Source organism: Rhopilema esculentum, chromosome 10 (assembly GCF_057945365.1).
Source record: "Rhopilema esculentum isolate cy_ngs chromosome 10, ASM5794536v1, whole genome shotgun sequence".
Lineage (NCBI taxonomy): Eukaryota > Metazoa > Cnidaria > Scyphozoa > Rhizostomeae > Rhizostomatidae > Rhopilema > Rhopilema esculentum.
The window spans coordinates 3,301,408-3,327,553 of NC_142824.1; the positions used below are offsets into that span (position 1 = coordinate 3,301,408).

The 26,146-nt window shown below is 35.6% G+C and overlaps 1 protein-coding gene across 1 annotated transcript; it reads right to left on the reverse strand.

The window, feature by feature from the left end:
* Nucleotides 1–681: 681 nt before the first annotated feature.
* LOC135687933 (uncharacterized) lies at nucleotides 682–25,867 on the reverse strand. Its single transcript, XM_089110815.1, has 24 exons — nucleotides 25,849–25,867; nucleotides 25,480–25,602; nucleotides 24,560–24,682; nucleotides 23,640–23,762; nucleotides 23,165–23,287; nucleotides 22,729–22,851; nucleotides 21,257–21,502; nucleotides 19,851–19,966; nucleotides 18,433–18,741; nucleotides 17,277–18,021; nucleotides 16,928–17,173; nucleotides 16,262–16,594; nucleotides 15,682–15,933; nucleotides 14,644–15,156; nucleotides 13,925–14,167; nucleotides 9,250–13,431; nucleotides 8,598–8,648; nucleotides 7,758–7,865; nucleotides 6,813–6,961; nucleotides 6,108–6,169; nucleotides 4,057–4,193; nucleotides 3,772–3,903; nucleotides 3,058–3,172; nucleotides 682–1,958 (listed from the first exon to the last, which is right to left on the reverse strand). Exons 1-24 carry the CDS (start codon nucleotides 25,865–25,867, stop codon nucleotides 1,802–1,804), a joined length of 8,730 nt encoding a protein of 2,909 aa, XP_088966941.1. The 3' UTR covers nucleotides 682–1,801.
* Nucleotides 25,868–26,146: the final 279 nt, after the last annotated feature.

Genomic DNA, 26,146 nt, shown 5'->3' on the forward strand with positions numbered 1-26,146 from the left:
AGAATTCATACTTTCTTTCAGCAGCCGACGTCTTCATCGTACTCATTGGGCGCGATGATTAAGGTATGGTAACTCTTGTCCAAGAAGATACCCAAATGCTACGGACGGATGGGTGTCTTAGCTCCTTTTATTTGTTTGTATCAGTCTTCACTCATTTCTTTCATCGCAGTGTTTATTAAACTAAAAGGGTTTGAAATTCCTCCAAAAATAAAGTGCACAGCTTGCGGAAAGATAAAAGTAAGAAAGTTCTGCTCTTCGGTTTCATCTTTGCTGTGAAAAGGTTCTACTCTAACAATATCATACACATGACGGTGTAAAGATTTTAAAATTTATGACTATAATTATATTGGCCTGGTAAATTATCACAGTATGTGCATGAAAACAGTGTGAAAACAGTGGCAACAGCCCATTCATTTGACAGTTCAATCAACTTCTCATTTCAATCCAGTTCAATAACAGATTCAATCCAATTCAATAAAAATAAGACTACGTTAGCTTGAATCTAAACAGGACCATGATTATGTTTTGCTCCTGCAGACACAACAGATTTTGCGAACTATGAAACATAGCATCAATTTGACGAAAAGTTTTGAACAAACTAACTTCGATATTTTAGTTTTTTTGGGTCTAAAAATTTCCATACCAATTCAATGCAGACAAAAAGGACACAGAATAAATATCTACCGTGATTGCTATTTATTGTATTCAAAATTATAAAATCCATATATTTAACAACATTATAAAAATATAAATAGTGCTAGAAAACTTTCTCTGTCATTTCTGACTTTGTCATACCATTTGCTGGAAAAAACTCTACAAGACTCAAAGTTTATCTCGTTAAAGCACAGCTTAACACCTGCATAACTAAATTTTTAAAGTCAGCTAGATCAGAAAATAATACACAGCTTCTAACAAAAATTGATTAGTGTAAATATTTTTATAAAGAATTGAGTACTAACTTGAGAACCAATATTGAACTAATGAAAAATACGTCGTGGCACGAAGTATTGTGTTTTAATAAACACTTGACTGGCCACTCCTGTGTGTTGAAAACATTGCTTCCTCGTGGTTTCATATTAGAAAACATTTTTTTCTTTGTGTTTTTGCTCTTTAGATTAAAAAATAATAGTTTCGTTAGAAAATATACTTACCCTGGACTCAATAAAGCTTCAGTCTGTAATTGTACACGTAACTTATATAGATTAGATTGCTATGCAAATACGCTGGGATAATCGTAACGTAAAATGTGAAGTTTATATTTACGAACTTTACATACCCTTACTGGCCGATGTAATTGAGCTATCAAAAACAGCAAAGTACAATGAAACAAAACAATTACAAATTTCTCGACAAAATATAGCAGGTATTCTAATCGCTAAATTAAAAATACATAAATGAAAAAAAATCTTGTAAATCCTCGAATTAGCCCCCTTGCGGCTTATTTATTTGTGATATTTTTGGACGGAGCTTATTTGAGGGGGGGATGTCTTATAAAATTATTGTAGACAATAAAAAGACATTATTAAAAGACCTTGTTTATCTTGGTAGAAATTTCTTTATGGACATTCAATTAATTACTACTAAAAGTACGAATTTGTTGTGGTAATTCAATAAAACGCCATAGGCAACCTAAGGTGGCAAAAATCATCAAATTCGAGAAGTTACGGTAGCCTTACTCGACGGGGGGGGGGGGGGGGGGGCTTAATGCCAATTTTTAGTTCTAGGGTGGGGGCTTATTCGAGGGGGGGGGCTAATTCGAGGATTTATGGATATTCAGTTACCGTAGAGGACAGGTCGAACTCTAATATTCTGGAACAGAGTAAAAATACGTTGGTGGTATTCTCGAGAATTCATCTTTCCCTTGGTCATTCTTTTCTGTTGTGTAAGTTGGTGGGCGAGCTCTCATGCTTCTATCAAGACGAGCTGCTACCAAGTCCAAGGATCTGTCTGACGCATACCTTAGAAATGAAGGAATGGGATCTGAATGTAAGAAGACATGTTCCTTAAATGTAGCCTAAATGCATCTTTTCGTGTAACAAATGTGTGTTCCATGAGAAAAATTATTTCATTTTTAGTACTTCATTTGATTTGGCTTTAAAAATAGATTTATGGAATGTTAGAAAGAGGAATAAAATATTAATAATAAAAACATACGAGATTTTTGATGAAAAATTCAGTTTAATCACACCAAATTTAATTTGATTTGATTTGTTATTCAAATTTTATTACAATAATAATCATTAAAACATACTGATAACAATAAAATAGAGAAAAAACAACAACACAATGCAACTAGATGTAGTAAAATTTTTAAGGAGGAGCTCTCAAAGTTGGTGAACTATCGAGACGAGAGCCCCCTGTCGTCTATCAGAACCATAAACACAAAGGCGATGCTAAATTGCTAGGTTAAAAAATAAAATTCGTTAAATGTATCGAATAAAAACTTCATTTGGGCAAACTGTTGCATTGGAGAACAGGGACAAAGAAGTAATATTGCCACATTCCACATTCCAAAATTAAGAGTAGCCCCAAAGAAAATAAAGAATCTGTACATATTGCGATTTTATCTCCATTCACGTTATAGAAAACGAATTTCATTTTGTAATGGTTTGCCCCTTTCACTCTAATAAAAGGAATGAACTGTTGGTGAAAATTTAAGAGGTGTGCCCTTATATAAAAACTCTAAACTTTGAAAACAGATTTATTTGGATGATGAGTTGAAAAGATAATGGTTTGATTCAAATTTTTGCAAAAACAGTAGGGCAAGCACTCAAAAAGCTTGGAATTTATCATACTTTTTGAAAAGTTAATGCTGCTCATTTTGCATACTTGAGATGTTGTACTTTTTAAACTTCTGTGTTGTACTTGTAAATTAATAATCTTTAAATTTTTGAATTTTTCAACTTATAACTAATATTGTAGCCATTTTAATTACCCGTTTCTGTTTTACGCTGTTTTGTTGTGTAGATTAAGGGCAATTCTGGGCTATCTATCATTATATTCTGAAAAGAACTATAAATTCTTTTGGAATGACTGTACGTAAAAATTGTGACTCACGGCTGTTGCTCCGCCTTTTGCCTTCTTCTTCGTCGCAGTAACAGTACGAGTAGGAACAGCAACAGCAGTAGGAACAATAAACAAAGTGAGACAGCGATAGCAATATCTCTATAGCCTGCAAAATGGAATTCATGTAGTGAGAAAATGAGCATTGTCTATCAGCTTGTTGAAATAAGTAAGGAAAAAGCTATTTTGTTGCATTTTAGCTTATTCTTTTATTCAAATAAGGGCAGAATGGTTGGGAGGTTTGAACAACAGTAGATCTGCCATCCCTGCCAAAGTCATGGGATACTAACATCAGTTTTCAAGGGCGAATCCAGCCTCCTCCGTCTCTCTCTGGAAACAGTGCTGGTTTACTCCCGTGTATGTGATAAGGAGGTACATTTTTTGTGGGACTTATTTGATATTTGTTATGGGATGAAAGGGTTGTGTAAGCAGTGATATTTTGTGAAAAGAAATGAGCAATATAAAAGTACAACGCCAATTTCTCGGTGTTCCAAGCAATATTTGCAGGCATTCGACCCAATTGCTGCATGCGAGTGTACAATAAGCAAAAAGGCTTTTATCATTTCAACGAGTAAAATATATTCTAGAAGCTGTTGATGATCAAGGTGATGTGCCGAACAGATCCTCTGGTGTTACATTCTGCATTTATAGTTGTCATTTGTATCGATTCATTTTCTTATGTCACAGAGTATTCATCAAAATACTTACTTTTTGGTACTTCTGTACATACAAATCCATTTCCTTCATAACCTGACTTGCAAGCGCATGCATAGGAGGACATCGTGTTTGTACACTGTGCATTGGCATTGCAATAGTTTTTAGTGACACATTCATTGACATCTGAAACAAAGATATAGGTTATGCTTATTGTAGAAAGAGGTAGTGGTGCAAGAATGGAACGAAACGAGAGGATTTATGTACCAGGTTGAGAAAAAGTTTGCTAATAGCATCGAAAAATGTTTTGAGTTTATCAACATTTGACATTTGGCTCACCTGTAAGCTTGACTTCAGCAACTACACCAAGTAGCGAATTGTTCACTGCATCATGAAGCCTAGTTTCCAACGTCGTTAAATCCTCGTTTACAGTAGAGTTGAAAACAACTTCAAAATCTGTAACCAAGCTCCCAATCCTTTAAACAAAAAAGCCCAAATAATATGAAAATACTAAGAAAATCGGCTTGAACAACAGCAAAACTACGTCAAGCGGCTTTACTTTTACGTTTTAAGCTTGAAAGAGGCTATACAACTCCCTTGATCGAATTGGTTTGCTTCAGAGAAAATTGAAAATTTATGCTGATGCAGGAAAATGATAATCGCCGATTTTACTCTGTGTCATCTCCACAACGGAAATCTCGAAGTAGCGTATTTTCATTTTTTCATGGTGTCTTTTTCATGGCGATTTTTTGCCATCTTTTCCAGAGGGGGAGAGGGGGGCATGCATTTAAAAGAGGGAAATGGGGTAAAGCGTCAAGAAAAAGAATAAAAAGTAATAGAAAAACGAAGACAAATGCTCATTTTCAAGAGGGCAAGGGGGGACACTACATTCTTGATCTTGTTAATACATAAGGACAGTTACAGGCAGTTTAACACTATAAGAGTCCATTCAGTGCCGAGGAGAGGGGGCTCAGGGTGGTCACTGACGCGGGGCCCAGGGCTATTGGGGCCCATAAATAACAACTCAATTAAAAAATTCTAGAAAATAATCCAGTCCTTCATTGCCACAAACTGTCATTAATAGAGACAATAATGACGAAAGTCTATGAATGAAGTAAGGTAGAAGCAGTTTGAGTCTTCGACTGCCGGAGTGTTAAAGATATTTTTGTTAAGAATTTCTCATCTTTGTGGGCTTGGGCTAAAGAAGTTGAAAAGCTTCTGAATATAACCAAATAATGTGATTGCAATAGGGTAACATACAACAATATGTTTGTCATACAGATTTACACTATGGCATGCGCATCTATTTGTAACACTGTCTCGGTTATGATCGAATTTAGTTAGTAAACATTTTCATTTTCTAAAACTTCTAAAATTCATAAGAAATTTCCATTTTTATGCATTGTTGTGTTAAGATATCAGTTATGCTCAAATTATATTAAATAGCAAACAGAAGGAAAAGCCACCAGACATTGGCCTAGATAGGAAAATTCATAGTAGGGGTGAGAAAATTAGATTTTCCAACACAAATCTAAAAAGCCTTTATATCAGCAGTGTAGAGCCAAAAAATGTAGAAGGAGGGGGGAGGGCATATAGCTTTCTCTTTTTTGTATACAAAATGAACGTTTTGGTTGTTTTCTCTCGGATGGCTGCCCAATATTAATTCCTTAACCTTTGCATATTTTTGGGATTAAATCCTCTTTTAATGTCTTGAGCAGATAAATCTTTCAAATAAAAAATTTTAAGTGGAAAAATTTTGCCAGCATTTATTGTTGTTCAGCTATTAAGCGGGCTTTTAAGGTCACACATGAATGCAAATGTCAAAAAGTAACATCGACATAGGAACTGCATTAAATGAGTCTTTTGATATATTCAGATACTCTTATCATTATTTAGTTTAATCTTATTTTCTACCAAAACATAGCAATTAGATTAACATAGAAAACCGCCTTAAAGTTCCAACAAAACCAGAAATTTCCAACAAAATAACAGTTTATCTTTACAGGGGCGTTGCTCCCCAGACCCCTCCCCCTCTATCTACGTCACTACCACCATGACAGTTTAGCCATCAAAATAGCCACCAGCTAACCCGGAACCCATATATTTTCTCCGCGGCCCTGAGTCAATTGCAAATTGTGGAGCTTGTCCAACAAATCCTTTCTATATTTGAATTCCTTTCTACAGACGCGTAGACTCAAGTTTGCGAGAAAATTTAATGCGTAGTTCAGTTACACTATAGCAAGGTGTTATGGTAATCAATCAAAGAGCTGATGAATCTCAAGTGAGAATGAATATACTTATTAGACACAACTTTAAAAGAAGCATGTTGAGCAATATTCAATTCATAATTCGGTTTTTAAACTTTAACAACGCGAAAGTGTCACACACACCTGAATCTAATAATTATTACATCCACAACTGTTGGCTCTGCACTTTTGAATTTTCTCAGCAACTGAAAAAAAATAATCACCATGATAATCATTGATAAAAAAATAAAATAATGAAAAAACTGTCATTTTTTGCATAAGATTCGTGCCGAAAATAGTGTGTTTTATTATGTTCTGAATTGCTCTGTAAAAAACGGAACGACCGATGAACAACGAAAAAGCAGGTTTTACTCCCATTGACAAGGAGTTTTTAAGAATCACAGTTTTTGAACTATTTTTGATGTATTTTTCACTTGGTCTATGTTTGCATACAGACTATATCGAGTAATGTTTTGCAAATATGTTCGTTTTAATGCTGATCCAATTTATTTTATCGGAGTTAATTTAATTGGGGATGATATAGAATTTGATTTCACTAGAGGTTCTTACTTTTAGCTGATTATTAAATTGACATGCTTCAATTTGGTATTCAAGTCCTTATGTGATTCTTTGATGCCATTGGGAATAATAGAGAAGAAGGAGTTCTGTAGTTTGGGCTTCTGCACGAAGGTGTGGGTCCCTTGATTCAGATGGGTGTATTTATTTACTTTGCGTCGGAATTATCGTGCATACTTGGCGTGTTGTTTCTACACTTACAGATTATAACTAGCAAAAATTATAACGATGGCGAGCCGGTAGGTTTACTGTCGTAAAGAAAGACATAAATACCTCTGGCTTGATTAGGTCGACTAAATCAATGTAAAGGGTTGATGATGAATTCTTCAAGTCGTTCTTTGTTATTTCTGAAGTCAAATCAACTGACTTTCCTTTTACAGTGACGCTAGGCATGGATAAATTTCCTTGAAGCGTCACCAGATCTATTAAAAACACATATACAGTTAAAATGATTAGACAATTAAAATAAAGAAAGTACAGTTAAAATAATTTTTAAATTTTGCACAAATCAAACAAAAACCAAACAAGAACAGTACCATCACAAGTACAGATACGATTACTGAAGATTTTTAAGAACATTTCTATTCGGATAAGTATTAGAAAGCAGAAAGCTAGGAAAAAAAGATCAGTTTCGTGGTATCATATCAAGCATAAAAACACGACGCGAAAAAGATCATGCTAAAGGTAAAAGATGTTGCGCTCTGGGTATTTTGATAAAAACCACATGCCAATATACATTTAGACACATAAAGAAAAATGGCATTGGATTTACATATGGAATGCAACAGACAACTGATAGGGTGTAGCTACAATCGACAAGAGAGAAGGACGGATGTATAATATAAATAGCTTGATGCGAATTAGAAAAAGTGGCTTCAATAACAGTAGGGATGTGTTCTTAATGTCGACGGGGGCTTGGTTCCAAAATGTTGAGATACCCCAAAGTTAGAAACGGATACAGTAAAGTTTATATAAAGCCCAAGTGAGTATTTTTCATGCATTATTTAGTTGCTTGGAGGTTACGCCACAGTCTACAGAGTATAGCAGACGCGTCAGGATAGTGCTGCACGCCAAAATTTTCTGATCAGCAGCATCGCGATAATAAACATTTTCTAAAAGGCTTACCATAAGAAGACTATTTTTGACAAATGTAGAGTCTTAATGTATTAAAACAAAACCCTTTTCTTTGTGCATAAGCAAAATGAAAGTTTGACTAACTTGTCTCACAAAAGTTTCCGGTGACTCCATTTGGACAGATACATCTTCTTTTACCATTGATTTCCTGACATCCCCCTCCATTTCTACAAGGGTTTGTTTGACAAACTCCTAAAGAATATTGTGATTTCAGGTACACATATAGATATATATTAAAGAGGATTTATATAGATATTGCGCAAAAAGCAGTTGATAAATACTCGCAATTTTGATTTTAAGGCACAATGGCCTAAAGCAATTTTGATTTGCCGTACAAAGAAAATATATACCTAATACTTAAAAAATCATACAGATTGACAACAAAAATCTTGATAAAATAATTGATAAAATAAAAGTTAACAAAAAATTTTTTAGTAAATAACAACACTTGATGGAGAACACTGCAATAGTCAAGACTTTCATTAAAGACTCTATAATCGAGAAACGAGAAAGCAATGTCTTCCTTTAAATCAAGGAATCTTGAAGACAATTCTTTTTCAAACTCTAATTCTGTCGTAATTCTAACAATTTATTGAAACAAATAGTGAACACAAATTTGTAGCTTAATTACTGGTGAAATGAAACGAAAATTGTCAAATAAAATGGAGATTTTTCGGTTGGACAAGTCAATGGATGCATCACAAACAAGGTGACCGACATAGAGAGATAGTTTGTCACAATGTACGATAAAATCGCGCGATGTCGGTTACATCCAACACCTGTAAAGTCAAAGTATTGACGACAGAAGTAATAATAGAATAATAATAATAAATTCCGATCCGTCCTGTTCGGGAAATATGAAAAAAATTATCTTGAATCTGATGAAATGAATAAAAGATTGATTCTCAGAATAGGTAAACATACCAGGTTTTGGCGTGGTCGTTGTTGGCTGAGTTATAACAGAAGACGAAGATGCTAAAAAGATGCAAATGGAGAAGATAGCTCAGTTTCACATTCAAACTCGCCAATATCACTGGCAAGTTCAAAATCAAACGATAGAAAACATATAACGACAATCCAATTTATCGTTATAAAGAATTACAAATAGGATAAATATATGAATATTTGCATAGAAAATTTGGAAACTGACCGGCCGACAGCATACTTCTGTCCATGCAAGATGTGCAAATTTTAGAGTTCATAAATCAACAATGTTTCGTGATGCAAAGAACTGTTAGAGGAATCAGCCTCCGTTGAAACATTTCTTGCAAAGATGCATGCACCATTGTAAAGAAGAAATAACACAACTCTAAAAAGCTTGTGAAATGGATACGAGGTTGAAACTATAATTTTGATATATTGTATGACGGTACAATTTTCAGATTAGAGAAAAAAATACAACTGCTGTGTGGAATATCAAAGCAACAAGCAGCTTCTAATAGCTAGGGAACAAATAAAAACATAGAAAAAGAAGATGTCATGAGATATCATTTTAACAAGACAAGAAGCACTCAGCAAACTTGTCGAAAACATATTGAATAACATAATAACATATGGAAAAATTTTAAGTAAATACCTAGTTGGGGAGAAGAACTTGTTATCGAAGATGGAGTAGCTACAGATGTCTCTGAACTTCTGGTTGGTGTTGATGACTGAGCAACAGAAAAACTTGATGACAACACGGCTGCGACAGAACTTGTTGTTGGTGTTGATGACTGAGCTTCAGAAGAACTTGATGACAACACGGCTGCGACAGAACTTGTTGATGGTGTTGATGACTGAGCAACAGTAGAACTTGATGACAACACGGCTGCGACAGAACTTGCTGTTGGTGTTGATGACTGAGCTTCAGAAGAACTTGATGACAACACGGCTGCGACAGTACTTGTTGTTAGTGTTGTTGGTGTTGATGACTGAGCCACAGTAGAACTTGATGACAACACGGCTGCGACAGAACTTGTTGTTGGTGTTGGTGACTGAGCTTCAGAAGAACTTGATGACAACACGGCTGCGACAGTACTTGTTGTTAGTGTTGTTGGTGTTGATGACTGAGCCACAGTAGAACTTGATGACAACACGGCTGCGACAGAACTTGTTGTTGGTGTTGGTGACTGAGCTTCAGAAGAACTTGATGACAACACAGCTGCGACAGAACTTGTTGTTGGTGTTGATGACTGAGCTTCAGAAGAACTTGATGACAACACGGCTGCGACAGAACTTGTTGTTGGTGTTGTTGGTGTTGATGACTGAGCCACAGTAGAACTTGATGACAACACAGCTGCGACAGAACTTGTTGTTGGTGTTGATGACTGAGCTTCAGAAGAACTTGATGACAACACGGCTGCGACAGAACTTGTTGTTGGTGTTGATGACTGGGCTTCAGAAGAACTTGATGACAACACGGCTGCGACAGAACTTGTTGTTGGTGTTGATGACTGAGCTTCAGAAGAACTTGATGACAACACGGCTGCGACAGAACTTGTTGTTGGTGTTGATGACTGGGCTTCAGAAGAACTTGATGACAACACGGCTGCGACAGAACTTGTTGTTGGTGTTGATGACTGAGCTTCAGAAGAACTTGATGACAACACGGCTGCGACAGAACTTGTTGTTGGTGTTGATGACTGGGCTTCAGAAGAACTTGATGACAACACGGCTGCGACAGAACTTGTTGTTGGTGTTGATGACTGAGCTTCAGAAGAACTTGATGACAACACGGCTGCGACAGAACTTGTTGTTGGTGTTGATGACTGAGCTTCAGTAGAACTTGATGACAACACGGCTGCGACAGAACTTGTTGTTGGTGTTGATGACTGGGCTTCAGAAGAACTTGATGACAACACGGCTGCGACAGAACTTGTTGTTGGTGTTGATGACTGAGCTTCAGAAGAACTTGATGACAACACGGCTGCGACAGAACTTGTTGTTGGTGTTGATGACTGGGCTTCAGAAGAACTTGATGACAACACGGCTGCGACAGAACTTGTTGTTGGTGTTGATGACTGAGCTTCAGAAGAACTTGATGACAACACGGCTGCGACAGAACTTGTTGTTGGTGTTGATGACTGAGCTTCAGTAGAACTTGATGACAACACGGCTGCGACAGAACTTGTTGTTGGTGTTGGTGACTGAGCTTCAGAAGAACTTGATGACAACACGGCTGCGACAGAACTTGTTGTTGGTGTTGATGACTGGGCTTCAGAAGAACTTGATGACAACACGGCTGCGACAGAACTTGTTGTTGGTGTTGATGACTGGGCTTCAGAAGAACTTGATGACAACACGGCTGCGACAGAACTTGTTGTTGGTGTTGATGACTGGGCTTCAGAAGAACTTGATGACAACACGGCTGCGACAGAACTTGTTGTTGGTGTTGGTGACTGATCCACAGAAGAACTAGGTATAAACACGTCAGCAAAAGAACTTGTGATTAGTGTTGATGATGGAGTTTCAGAAGAACTTGATGACAACACGGCTGCGACAGAACTTGTTGTTGGTGTTGGTGACTGAGCTTCAGAAGAACTTGATGACAACACGGCTGCGACAGAACTTGTTGTTGGTGTTGATGACTGGGCTTCAGAAGAACTTGATGACAACACGGCTGCGACAGAACTTGTTGTTGGTGTTGGTGACTGAGCTTCAGAAGAACTTGATGACAACACGGCTGCGACATAACTTGTTGTTGGTGTTGATGACTGGGCTTCAGAAGAACTTGATGACAACACGGCTGCGACAGAACTTGTTGTTGGTGTTGGTGACTGATCCACAGAAGAACTAGGTATAAACACGTCAGCAAAAGAACTTGTGATTTGTGTTGATGACTGATCCACAGAAGAACTTGGTGTAAACACGTCAGCAAAGGAACTTGTGATTAGTGTTGATGACTGATCCACAGAAGAACTTGTTGTAAACACGTCAGCAAAAGAACTTGTGATTAGTGTTGTTGACTGATCCACAGAAGAACTTGGTGTAAACACGTCAGCAAAAGAACTTGTGATTAGTGTTGATGACTGATCCACAGAAGAACTTGGTGTAAACACGTCAGCAAAAGAACTTGTGATTAGTGTTGATGATGGAGTTTCAGAAGAACTTGATGACAACACGGCTGCGACAGAACTTGTTGTTGGTGTTGATGACTGGGCTTCAGAAGAACTTGATGACAACACGGCTGCGACAGAACTTGTTGTTGGTGTTGATGACTGGGCTTCAGAAGAACTTGATGATAACACGGCTGCGACATAACTTGTTGTTGGTGTTGATGACTGGGCTTCAGAAGAACTTGATGACAACACGGCTGCGACAGAACTTGTTGTTGGTGTTGGTGACTGATCCACAGAAGAACTAGGTATAAACACGTCAGCAAAAGAACTTGTGATTTGTGTTGATGACTGATCCACAGAAGAACTTGGTGTAAACACGTCAGCAAAAGAACTTGTGATTAGTGTTGATGACTGATCCACAGAAGAACTTGTTGTAAACACGTCAGCAAAAGAACTTGTGATTAGTGTTGTTGACTGATGCACAGAAGAACTTGGTGTAAACACGTCAGCAAAAGAACTTGTGATTAGTGTTGATGACTGATCCACAGAAGAACTTGATGTAAACACGTCAGCAAAAGAACTTGTGATTTGTGTTGATGACTGATCCACAGAAGAACTTGGTGTAAACACGTCAGCAACAGAACTTGTGATTTGTGTTGATGACTGATCCACAGAAGAACTTGGTGTAAACACGTCAGCAAAAGAACTTGTGATTAGTGTTGATGACTGATCCACAGAAGAACTTGGTGTAAACACGTCAGCAAAAGAACTTGTGATTTGTGTTGATGACTGATCCACAGAAGAACTTGGTGTAAACACGTCAGCAAAAGAACTTGTGATTTGTGTTGATGACTGATCCACAGAAGAACTTGGTGTAAACACGTCAGCAAAAGAACTTGTGATTTGTGTTGATGATGGAGTTTCAGAAAAACTAGATGTTACCACTTCAACAATGGATGTTAAGGAGCTTGATATTGAAACTTGGCAATGTGTTGTATTTATTAACGTGAATCCATCGAAACAGGAACAATTGTAGCCTCCAATTGTGTTGTTACATAGTTGCTGGCAGTTGTTTGTGCTACTAGAGGCACATTCATCAATGTCTTCACAATGGGTTGAGTTAGCAGGGATAAATCCATTCATACAGGAGCAATTATACCCTCCGATTGTGTTGTTACATAGGTGCTGGCAGTTGTTTGTGCTACTAGAGGCACATTCATCAATGTCTTCACAATGGGTTGAGTTAGCAGGGATAAATCCATTCATACAGGAGCAATTATACCCTCCAATTTTGTTGTTACAAAGTTGCTGGCAGTTGTTTGTGCTACTAGAGGCACATTCATCAATGTCTTCACAATGGGTTGAGTTAGCAGGGATAAATCCATTCACACAGGAGCAATTATACCCTCCGATTGTGTTGTTACATAGTTGCTGGCAGTTGTTTGTGCCACTAGAGGCACATTCATCAATGTCTTCACAATGGGTTGAGTTAGCAGGGATAAATCCATTCACACAGGAGCAATTATACCCTCCGATTGTGTTGTTACATAGTTGCTGGCAGTTGTTTGTGCTACTAGAGGCACATTCATCAATGTCTTCACAATGGGTTGAGTTAGCAGGGATAAATCCATTCATACAGGAGCAATTATACCCTCCAATTGTGTTGTTACAAAGTTGCTGGCAGTTGTTTGTGCTACTAGAGGCACATTCATCAAAATCTAAAAAAATAAGTCATAAGAAAGTGATTCAAAATGCAAACCACTCACACTGACATTTTGTCATCTTTTAGAAAATTTGCACCTAGATGGTATAATTAGGATTTTCATGAAACAAAGCATTTTCATTTGGCTTTCCTTCTTACTGATTTGTCAAAATTTTTTCGATCTAACTCCTTTCTCGTAAGGACCTTCACGCTCATCACGTTTGCGGTCTTTTCCCTTGAATTTAGAGCGGCAATTTAAACCGGCAATTTAAACCGGGAAGTTTTTGCTACCAATCTTCCAGTGTGTCATCACTAATAAATTCCTTGCAAAAAATCCAGTGGTGAGACAGTTATCTGAGAATCATACTTGTTTCTAGAATTCACAACACCTCTCTTCTTGTATAGACGTTTTCTTGAAATTATATACAAGCCCACAGTTCTCTCATTCCCCGTTTTTAGGGACTTAAAGGTAGAAGTTATGTGATTGAAATAAGGAAAGAACGGGTTACCTTGGCAGAATGTCCCGTTTCCAGTGAAACCCTGGTTACAAGAGCAGTTATATAACCCTGGAGTATTTATACATGTGGCGTACGAACTGCAATTGTGAGCCGCTCCAGTGCACTCGTTGATATCTATACAGTATGTCGCATTCAAAGGCTCGTAACCAGATGAACAGGAACAGTTGTACCCTCCTAGTGTGTTGCTACAGATCTGGTTGCATTGATGGGTTCCGTTGACACATTCGTCGAAATCTGAAATGAAGTTAGTTACAGGGGATTAAATCATAATAAAAAATTGAATTATGGTTCTAGAGAGAAGACTCTATCTCGTAGAAGAAAAAGAGAGCGAGTTACACGGATTTCGTTTTTTGTTTCGCCAATGATAAATTTCCACTTTTATTATTCGATATTATCCAGCGTTTCATACCCTTAGAAGTGTCAAACGAAAAGTACTTTAGCATGCAATTTGTTCGCTTTTTGTGCAATTTTAAAGTCACGGCTTCATTTTCTTTGCAGTTTCTACTGAAGGTGCACCAAAGAAGAAGCTTTGTAGATTAATCACAACTCATACAAGCATCCTTAAACAGTATCTTCCTTTCTTGACGCGTTTGAGTGTCCCGTTAATAATGATCTGGACTCGCATAAATGTTTCCGTTCATGCCTTTGACTGTCTAATTAGTCATTACCTGTCCGAAAAATGCATGAATAGATTTAGAAAAAATTAATACCGAAACATTTTCTTCCATCACCCTCATAGCCAGTTGGACAGGAGTCGCACACAGCAGATCTGGTAGTTACGTTGTTCGTGCAGTTGACTCCCTCAAAACATGGATCTTCTAAACAGTAGGTAATAGATTCTTGACAAAATGCTCCCGTAAAACCGGAAGTACATGTACATGCAGCATAGGTAAGCAGGTTATTAAACGGTTGCGTGATCTCATTGCTCATAGATGAATTACATGAAGCATTGTTGAGGCAATAACATAGGGTTACAGTTGGGGACAGAGCGGCAGTGTTGTTGTTAGAATCTGTTACCAAGAATTTAAGGCGGAAGTCTGTGCTATTAATGTTCCAAATGACGTTCCCAGAAAGCGAATCTACTTCGACATTTGTACCATTCGTCTCAACAGCATAGGTGAGATTCGAGGAAGTATTGCTTGATGCTACGATTTGGAAACTATGCTGCTCTTGGTAAGTGACAATCAAAGTGGTTGGTCCAGTTACTTTCGGCGGGTAGGTATCTGCGAAGCAAAGCATACATAGGGTAAGTGAAAAGATAGGAACCCAAAAAGAAAAAGTTTCGGGCAGAAAATTTCCAAATACAGAATACAGAAGCCAATTGCTGCAGAAATCCGATTTACTGTGCTCTAATATCTAAACTGAAAATGCAAATGACCAGTAATCACGTGTGTCTAAAATTGCAAACAATCAGGAAAATAAATCACTAATGCTCAGGGAAAGTTTTGGGAGCACGTAAGTCAAACAACCTAATTTGTTCGTTGTTCGTACACCTATGAAGTAATTACTATGATCATAGAAAAAGATCATTCACATTCTTTGAAGTCTAAAAAAACCAAACACATTCTGATAAGAATCATTCGCTTTTTACTACTAAAATTAGTAAATAAAATTTGAACAAATAAAATTTTTTTGTCACCAACGCTTCAGGCGATAAACTACTTGATATTCAGAAAGCATGTGCCAAACGTTTTTTTTTCTAATGGCAAGTTGTTCAAAAGATCCAAAACAAGGAAGATGTGACTCACTTAGAGTATTTTGTTCAGTCTGGAAATCTTGCAAAGATGACTGCGCTTGTTGCACAGCATTGCCGTCAGCTGTCAAAGCATAATCGAACAAGCATTGAAAATTTGTGGATCCACAAACAGCCTCTGCGTCACTTCTAAGCTGTGTGTTGTTGCCAAATAAATCGTTGATGGTATCGTAGAACTGAGGTACAAAATTTGGGTCATACTCTTTGTCGTGATTAGAAAATAGTGATGCATTTCCTGTGACATTCCCTGTGGGAAAAGGTAAGATATTATTGAAAACAAACTTTCCTTTGAATGAAGAATAACTAATGGCTTTCTTGAAATTTACTTACTGAATATGATTCTATTGGTGAAAATATGATAAAGTGGCACTTTTGTCTTACTGAAACCTCCTTGGACAGATTTCTAGACATTTTTACTGATGTAGAGTGGGCAATCGTAAATGAAGGTTCTTGAAGAATAAAGTAAGTTTGCGAATAAAAACATCGTCTTGAAGTTCAGTTTCAGCATGATTTTCAGGTTTGATTTCAAACAAAGAATTTATAATATATGCTGAAATAAACAAATTTATACTTACAAAGTAAGCCAAATTCAAAGTAAATTGTCTGCTGAGTGGAATTAAGAGAAATTGACGATCCATTGGGCCTGGTGAGGTCATCACTTGTATCACTGTTTTGAACACCAAGAAGTCCAACAGTTTTATTTACAAACTCAACAGATGACGTCACTTGAATGGTGAGCTGACTTTTAAAAACGTCGATAACCGCACCAACACCCGTTTCATAGAAGACAGAAAATTGAGTTTTGTTGCCGACGTTCCATGTAATATCTGTATCGTTTATACTTTGAGTTGTATTGAAGTAGGTTGTTGAATAAGGTTGTTTGCCGACAAGCAAGGTAACTTCTCCGGCTAAAGGTAAAAGAAAAATTGAAAATGGTTACAAAAGCATTTTTACCGAAGTCGCGAAACTTCAAGAAAGTGTTTCTTATCATTTGTCTTTGACTATGACTATGAGCTCTCTCTTAAGAAAAAGTAACATAAGACCAAGATAGGAATTTATCATGAAGATGTGTCATATGGCTTACAAATAAGGCACATTAATAGCATATCAGTCAAATAGACTAATTGTTGATTAAGCATAGGTGAACCTTTATATATATATATAAATGTATATACATAAATATATATATATATATATTATCAAATATATTAAAACAGCATAAAGTCGAACGAAATCCTTACTTGAAACGTTCAAATATAATTCGACCAAAGGCCCTTGATCAGTTTTTAGAGCAAAGGCTGAGAAAACCGTAGCTCTGGATTCTGCAATTGTTGAATTGGGGTTCACAGTTGCTTTGCTCATTCTCGAGTGTATAAAGAACTGACTGGTGTTTGTCACGGCCGTCAGCAAATTGTAGTCACCAATGCCATTAAATGTGTACGTATACCCATCAAGCGTTCTTATGTGTGGATCACCACCGGTCCAGGCTGAAATACAAAGATCTCGCATGAATATTACAACAAAGAAAATATAAAGATATTGCGAAAATATACAATTTCATCTTCATAAATTCTAGGAGTTAAAACCTACCCATGATTGGCGGTGTATACCAAAAGCAAGTTGGAACTGGCCTCTTCTCTATGTAGAGATTGCATAAAGATGTTCTTTGACAACAGTACTCAAAGGCGCTTTCGTCGTCTTGCATGGCTTGCCTCCTAGCAGATCTTCTGATTGACCGGGAGAATAAAACATTGAGCCAATTGTAAGCTTGTGTTATGTGTTTCTGAGTATTAGTTCCCATTTCTGCGTTATTAACATCATTGATAAGAGATCCATCACGACTTTGATAGCAGCATTTTGTGTAGAAAGATACAGATGTACCCACAAAGACGAACGTCGCTCGATCTTGATAGCATTCCACGCTTGAAGAAATCGACGAGCGCCTAAATCTTCTGTCGAAACGTGCTTGTATCAATAAGCAGGGGCAATCAGTTCTAGCATGGTTTCTTATTACGCTGATATATCCTTCACTTGGTTGCTTATTGTACCAATTATAGCACTGTGCAGCATTGTTATCTAGATTTTCAGCTACTTTCCACGACCACCTGCCTTTGTAGTTTGTGTTACCAATGACGCTGTCGAATCTATAAGTGCTTGGATTTCCTGGCACATTTAGAGTTTCCGATTTTAGTGCCCGACCATTTACAGTAGGATAGGCATATCCATATTTTGGCCTGATCCACTGCTGTGACCACAACATTCCCTCGTCGTCGTAAACATACGATATGTGAGTTGTTTTTCCATCGGTAGCAATATTTATTTGAAAAGTGACATGCTAAAACCACAATGAGATGAAACAGTGATGGATTTTACTAGATAACATGGGTACAAAAGAAGGCAAAAACCCCATCTCTGGAACAGATCGTTGAAAATTAATTGATGTAAAATGGCGATGTACATCATTGAGATACGACACTTGCATCAAAAGCCTGGCAGCGAATAATTTTTCACTTCTATGACTTCAAAAATGTATAGAAATGCATAAATTGATCGGGTTACATGCAATGACAAAAGAGGTTGACCAAAAGTAAAATACGCTTTTATTTAAAATGCATCCAGTCAAAAAACGTTCACTTACAAAAATACTCAGGCTCTAATATTATAGAGCTGTGAAAAAATTAGCTGGTCAATGAACAGTTCAGATTTGAAATCAACTTCAAATAGCAAAAATGCATGAAAAAATCACCTGGTCCGTTTCCAGATAGTTATAGTATGGATATGGGGTTCCCTTAAGCCAGGTTCCAAGAAGTACAGTAGTTGCAGCGAAATTGGTCACATTGGCGTATTTCTGCAAATAGGTGTTAGTTTGGTTGAAAAGCTTCACTGTGAGATCATCATTTTGACTGCTTTCATGTTTTGTAGCTGAGAATCCACCATTACCTCCTCTAAAGTCAATATCATGCCAAAAAGCAGGGAAAATCACCAGACCGGGAATGAAGTTTGGATTCCAGGTGCAATATGCCGATTGGAACGTAAAAAATCCATTAGTGCATACCTAAAAAACCGTTTAATAATTTGAGTTCTGGTTGCATCAAAAAAAGGGATATTTTATCTGTTTCAGTTGCTTTGTTTAAGTTTGATAAAACAATTCAATCTTTTATTAAAGTTGTACTGACTGGTTAGCAACTAAAATTAGGGAAATTTTTTATTTTTATAGTGCTCCATGATTTTGCTGATAATTTGAAAAAAGCATTTTCTCAATCTCACTTTAGGTAAACGCTTTACGTGTGCAATTAGATTGGTAACATAATTTCTTGTTAAAAATAAATGAAAATCTAGCTTTTATCATTCCACCACCAAAGAATGGTGGAAACTCTGGAACTTTTTCGTTTCGTCATAAGATTTCCATTTATTTTCAACAAGAAATTATGTTACCAATCTAATTTCACACGTTTTTTTATGTTAAATCTCATCTAAACTTAAGAAGCGGCACATTTTGACAAGTTTTCCAAAATTCGGCAGGAGGGGGTACACGGAGAAAGGAATCCCTTCAATTTCTTGAAAACAGGGCCATCTTCATGATAGCTAGGTCCACGAAAAAAGATGGATGATCAAATAAGTTTCTTAATGCCGAGCAACTTATTACATTTGATCGTGCAGTTATGGCCTAAGATCATGAACAGACTCAGCCCAGAAAATCTATGGAACAAATTTGAACAAAGATCCCAATACTCCAGTTATAACACGCGATCCTGCAGAGATCTTCAGATCCCGAAGTATAATCTAGAGCATACCAACAAGGATTTTTCTATTCAGCAATTAAGGTGTGGAATGAAATCCCCATAACTATCAGGGAGCTTCCTACCATATGCCAATTAAAAAAAACAATTAAAAACACATTTGATGAGCTGAAAGCCAACTAAAACACGACCCCCTGGAAGACCAGCTGCGACCTAGCTTTTGATATTTTATATTTTATTTAAAAGCTATACGTAAACTATCAATTAATAGAAATTGTACCCTAATTATTAGCAGTTTATGTATTGTATTTTTAGAACTAGCTGAAGGGGTATTCATGGAGAAGTAATTTAAAATGAAAATGAAAAATAAAAATGAAAAATGAAAAATAAAAATGAAAAATGAAAATGTTCTAGAGGTACTCACATGAACATTTTTGTAAATTTGGTTGCCTATAGGGATACCAGATGGAACTTTTAAATTTTCCCGTCGGTCATCTGCCACAAGGAGCCGCGATTTGTCGAAGACAAACAAACGATCCTCTGCAAAATATCAACAACTTTCATCGTCAAAATCAGAATTCTGGTTTATCTAAATCTTCATTGGGAATAATAATCTTTATATGCTACTTCGTAATGTCGCATCTGCAATAATCAAGTATGGTTTCATTGCAAATTCATTATCTGGGTTGGAAAATTTAAGCTACTAAAGTGATTATAATTTAACATTTATCCTAGCTTTGGCTCAAAATTCCAAAGTTTCTGTTACAATGAATTTGCGAAGTAAAGTTTGGTCTGGTGTAAAATTTTTTGGGACAGGTTTGCATCATATTCTGAGAATAATGCAATTTCTTTGTTTGTCTTGTTTTAATCTGCTTCAGATGATCAAATATTCAGCCTTGACGCTTTATTCATTGTTTATCGTGGTAACTCTTTTATCCTGTCTTCTCCGAAACATGTATGAATTCCTATGATTTTTCCTATGCATATAGATTCATATCAAAATAACACTGTTTATAGAAAACAATTAATAGTAGTATCAAATTTTTCTTGCATTTCAAATCAAAGATATGATTTTTTGGCAGATACATATAACTTACGCAAGAGATATCTTCAATTCAGATATCCTTGTCAAAGATAAAGGCATTTAAAATGCTGTTTTTAAATGAACTGCAATTATGGCCTTGATTTGCTGGCGACTAGGCTTTGTATATAAGAGTTGAGGTGTTAAAAGGGCTTCAAAAATCTCTTTACCAGATCATATGATACATTTTATTAGGTATCCAGGAAATGGCTGACTAATAAAGTGGTGCTTTTTAAAATTACTTAATCAATACTTTCATAAACAATACCTTTTCGTAAATTAAGGAATCTAACAAAAATTGAGGGAGGACAAGTTTGAGCGATAGTCGAATAAGCTATCAAAGCATATGTCCTGTGATTTAAGGGGGGTACTTTTGGATTATTTTATTTGATATTATACCTTTTGATACTTATGGGTCCAATGAACAGATAAAAATATCAAAACAAGAATATAAGAACAGATATGTTTTAGCTGATTATTATAGGAAACAGTCTAAATTGCTAAAAATAGTGGTATCTTGCGCGCTCAACAACAAAATTTAGTATTTTGATTATATTGGGCTTTATCAAAAATTTTTAGCTGATAAATTTAACGTCTGTAAAATTTGTTTTCCATTATATTAGGCTTTTGATAATTGCAGATTAACCTCCCCGTATAAAAAAAGTTTAAATGACTCCCTGGTTGTTTGATATCTGAGCAGTTAGCCTGGAAAATCTGGAAACGTATAAGAATGCCATACGTGCTCATACCTTTGCAGTATGTGCCATTTCCAGTGTACCCATAGTTGCAAGAGCAGGAAAATGAGCCAATGCTGTTAAGGCAAGTTGCTTTCGCATGACAGCCGTGAGTATTTTCGCTGCATTCATTGATATCAGTACAATTTGTATTATTGGTCAAACGATATCCAGCAAGACAGGAGCACTGGTAACTACCAGCAGTGTTTGTACAGTTATGTTCACATCCATGCAGCTGATAGCTTAGGCATTCATTGGTGTCTGCATGAAATTTCAGGATTAAGACGAAACAGAATGTAAAACGCAATACAAAATGGAAAACAAAAAGGAAAAAAACAGTCAATTAACATTGACATTTAGAAGCAGAAGAAAAAGTTCAATGAAAAGCTCAAAAGTAAAGAATAAATTCAAAGGTTAAAAGTTCAATGAAATACATTTTGAGTTTAATCTCACTTTTACAATGTAATATCAACTAGGAGGACAACAAAAACTTAAATACTGACTTTAAGGCTGTAAAAAGACTAGATAATTGTGAAAATAGGCCGGTAAAAAAACTATACTAGTAAAGGAAGCTGAATTTAGAACACTGAAAATGAATTATCAGAAAAAGTTTCATCGAAGACAACAGGTTCAGTGGTAGTCAGCCAAGCGATTTGAAACGAAACGACGCTAGTTAAAAACAAGCTGCAAAAGTACAGGATGATCAAGAATGACAATTCAATTCAAACAAAAAGACAGATAAAAAAAAGATTGTATTTAACTAATTATCAATCTCTATTTTAATCACAAAATATGAACAGCAAATATGAAGAAATATGAACGAAAAACTGGATCGACTATTCAATCAATTGATTGATTCAAACTGAAAAAAGTTGACGCAAAAGTAAACGTTGTTGGCGATATCGGATTTTTAATATGAATACACAATACAAAACAGCATATGTCACAAAAGAAACTAAAACACGCCTTTTACTCAATAAGTGTGATCTTTGATCTTAGGTAAGCAAGTATAATACGGTTTATAATTGGCATAGGTCCCGCACAAAAACAAACACAAAAATAAGAAACTAGAAATTAAAATAGTTGGCATATAATTGTAAAATGAAATTTAAAAAGACAATTGATGCAAAGTTTCAAAGCAAAAGTCTGGAGTATTCTAGAGAAGATAAAAATGATTTAATCAACAAATAAGGGATGCAAAAAGGCTATTAGAAAGAAAAATTGAACGTAATAGTTGGTCACAATGAAAAAAAATAATTATTAGTTGCAATATATTGTTGGACAATAAAACGAAAAAAGGGGCCAGATATAGAAGATAAATAATGTCATCAATTCTGGCACTTTAATTATGATAATCTAATCCAGCTTAGCAACAATTGAGTATCAGGTGGAAACAGGCTTGGCTAATGTATTGTTTAGTACATATCTAAGAAACTGGAATTGCAGACATTCATTTCAAGAAAAATTAAAACTACCATAATACTCACCATTGCATACTTGTCCATTGCCCTGGAATCCACTATTGCAAGTACAAACAAAGGATCCGATGTTATTCTGACAAACAGCATTAGTGTCACAACGGCCATTCTCAGCAGCACATTCATCGACATCTGTTGTTTTGCAAAAATAAAAGCAATTAAGCAAGTATTTTCTCTGAATAAAAAGAAAAGGCCATAGGAATTTTACGGTTAACTTCTAAAGTGAATTGAAAACAAACAAATTATTAAACATCTAGACTCTTTTTGAAATTAGCTTAGTCACGAAAATCCAAACTGGAAGCTATTTCGGTACTAATCAACTGATCTTTCAGCAGAGGAAGCTCTCAAGTACCAATTTTCTTAACGTGTAAATGTGCAAACGTATTTCAACTTTAATTTTGTTACGAAATGGTACACCTGATATTTTCTTAAAATAGATACAAACCTGTACAATTTCTGCCATCTCCTGAAAAACCATTATTACATGAACAAGTGTAGTTGCCAACTGTGTTTGTACAAGACGAGTTTGAGTGACAAGAATGCGCATTGGTTGAGCATTCGTCAACATCTAAGAACAAATATGAGATACACTTAAAAATTGCCACTGTAATTAAGAAACTAACTTTTCTGAACTCTATAACAGAAATATACATAAAAACTTTTCGATAGCATGTCAATAAAAAACAGCATATGCTCTTAAGGAGAATGAAAATAGAAATTAACATAGGTTGCTTCTTGAAAATATGGTAAATTATCAACTTTAAATACAGCAATAACTTACATGTATTTAACCTGAGACGAAAACAAACAAAAGACAAATGGGCTAAACAAAGCAATTCAAGGACTTTTTTCAAACAAATGTCCATTACTTTTTTTGTTCTGAAAGAGTTCACACAATACTTTGCTTCATAGAAACGAACCTTTACAATTTCTGCCATCTCCTACAAAACCACTATTACATGAACAAGTGTAGTTGCCAACTGTGTTTGTACAAGAGGCGTTTGAGTGACAAGTGTGAGCATTGAGTAAGCATTCGTCAACAACTAAAAACAAATATGAAATACATTTGAAATGATATCACATTCACGAAATCTATAACAGGAATTAACAAAATAAAGTCTCCAACATCATGTCAATTAAAAAACAACATATATTAGTCAGGAAAGTCAGTAAAGGAAAGAACAGAACATGTTTCTACAAAATAAAGTACAAAATCAACATTAAATAAAAGAATACCTTACAAGCATTAAAACCAACACGAAAATTACCAAAGGACACATGGGAAAAACAAAGCGATCCCAGGATTTTTTTAAACAGATCTTCATAACAATTTTTTGTTCTGAAAGAGTTCACACGATACTTTCTTTAAAAGAAACGAACCGTTACAATTTCTGCCATCTCCTACAAAACCACTATTACATGAACAAGTGTAGTTGCCAACTGTGTTTGTACAAGAGGCGTTTGAGTGACAAGTATGAGCATTGAGTAAGCATTCCTCAACATCTAAAAACAAATATGAAATACATTTAAAATGATATCACAATTACGAATTCTATAACAGGAAATAACAAAATAAAGTTTTCAACATCATGTCGATTAAAAAACAACATGTATTCGTCAAGAAAATCAATAAAGGAAAGAACAGAACATGTTTCTACAAAATAAGGTACAAAATCAACATTGAATAAAGAAATACCTTACAAGCATTAAAACCAACACGAAAATTACCAAAGGACACATGGGAAAAACAAAGCAATCCCAGGATTTTTTTAAACAGATCTTCATAACAATTTTTTGTTCTGAAAGAGTTCACACGATACTTTCTTTAATAGAAACGAACCGTTACAATTTCTGCCATCTCCTACAAAACCACTTTTACATGAACAAGTGTAGTTGCCAACTGTGTTTGTACAAGACGCGTTTGAGTGACAAGTATGAGCATTGGTTGAGCATTCGTCAACATCTAAAAACAAATATGAAATACATTTAAAATGATATCACAATTACAAATTCTATAACAGGAATTAACAAAATAGAGTTTTCAACATCATGTCAATTAAAAAACAACATGTATTCGTCAACAAAATCAATAAAGGAAAGAACAGAACATGTTTCTACAAAATAAGGTACAAAATCAACATTGAATAAAGGAATACCTTACAAGCATTAAAACCAACACGAAAATTACCAAAGGACACATGGGAAAAACAAAACAATCCCAGGATTTTTTTAAACAGATCTTCATAACAATTTTTTGTTCTGAAAGAGTTCACACGATACTTTCTTTAATAGAAACGAACCGTTACAATTTCTGCCATCTCCTACAAAACCACTATTACATGAACAAGTGTAGTTGCCAACTGTGTTTGTACAAGAGGCGTTTGAGTGACAAGTATGAGCATTGAGTAAGCATTCCTCAACATCTAAAAACAAATATGAAATACATTCAAAATGATATCACAATTACGAATTCTATAACAGGAATTAACAAAATAAAGTTTTCAACATCATGTCAATTAAAAAACAACATGTATTCGTCAAGAAAATCAATAAAGGAAAGAACAGAACATGTTTCTACAAAATTAGGAACAAGATCAACATTAAATAAAGGAATACCTTACAAGCATTAAAACCAACACGAAAATTACCAAAGGACACATGGGAAAAACAAAGCGATCCCAGGATCATTTTAGACAGATCTTCATAACAATTTTTTGTTCTGAAAGAGTTCACACGATACTTTCTTTAATAGAAACGAACCGTTACAATTTCTGCCATCTCCTACAAAACCACTATTACATGAACAAGTGTAGTTGCCAACTGTGTTTGTACAAGACGCGTTTGAGTGACAAGTATGAGCATTGAGTAAGCATTCCTCAACATCTAAAAACAAATATGAAATACATTTAAAATGATATCACAATTACGAATTCTATAACAGCAATAAACAAAATAAAGTTTTCAACATCATGTCAATTAAAAAACAACATGTATTCGTCAAGAAAATCAATAAAGGAAAGAACAGAACATGTTTCTACAAAATTAGGAACAAGATCAACATTAAATAAAGGAATACCTTACAAGCATTAAAACCAACACGAAAATTACCAAAGGACACATGGGAAAAACAAAGCGATCCCAGGATCATTTTAGACAGATCTTCATAACAATTTTTTGTTCTGAAAGAGTTCACACGATACTTTCTTTAATAGAAACGAACCGTTACAATTTCTGCCATCTCCTACAAAACCACTATTACATGAACAAGTGTAGTTGCCAACTGTGTTTGTACAAGACGCGTTTGAGTGACAAGTATGAGCATTGAGTAAGCATTCCTCAACATCTAAAAACAAATATGAAATACATTTAAAATGATATCACAATTACGAATTCTATAACAGCAATTAACAAAATAAAGTTTTCAACA

What these genes read in the sequence shown, in the direction of transcription:
- LOC135687933 (XM_089110815.1), bottom strand. An exon ending in AAGTTCTTCTCCCCAACTAG is followed by an intron (nt 8,649 to 9,249) that starts GTATTTACTTAA and finishes GCATCTTTTTAG; the next exon opens with CATCTTCGTCTTCTGTTATA. An exon ending in CGGAAACTTTTGTGAGACAA is followed by an intron (nt 6,962 to 7,757) that starts GTTAGTCAAACT and finishes TGTTTTTAATAG; the next exon opens with ATCTGGTGACGCTTCAAGGA.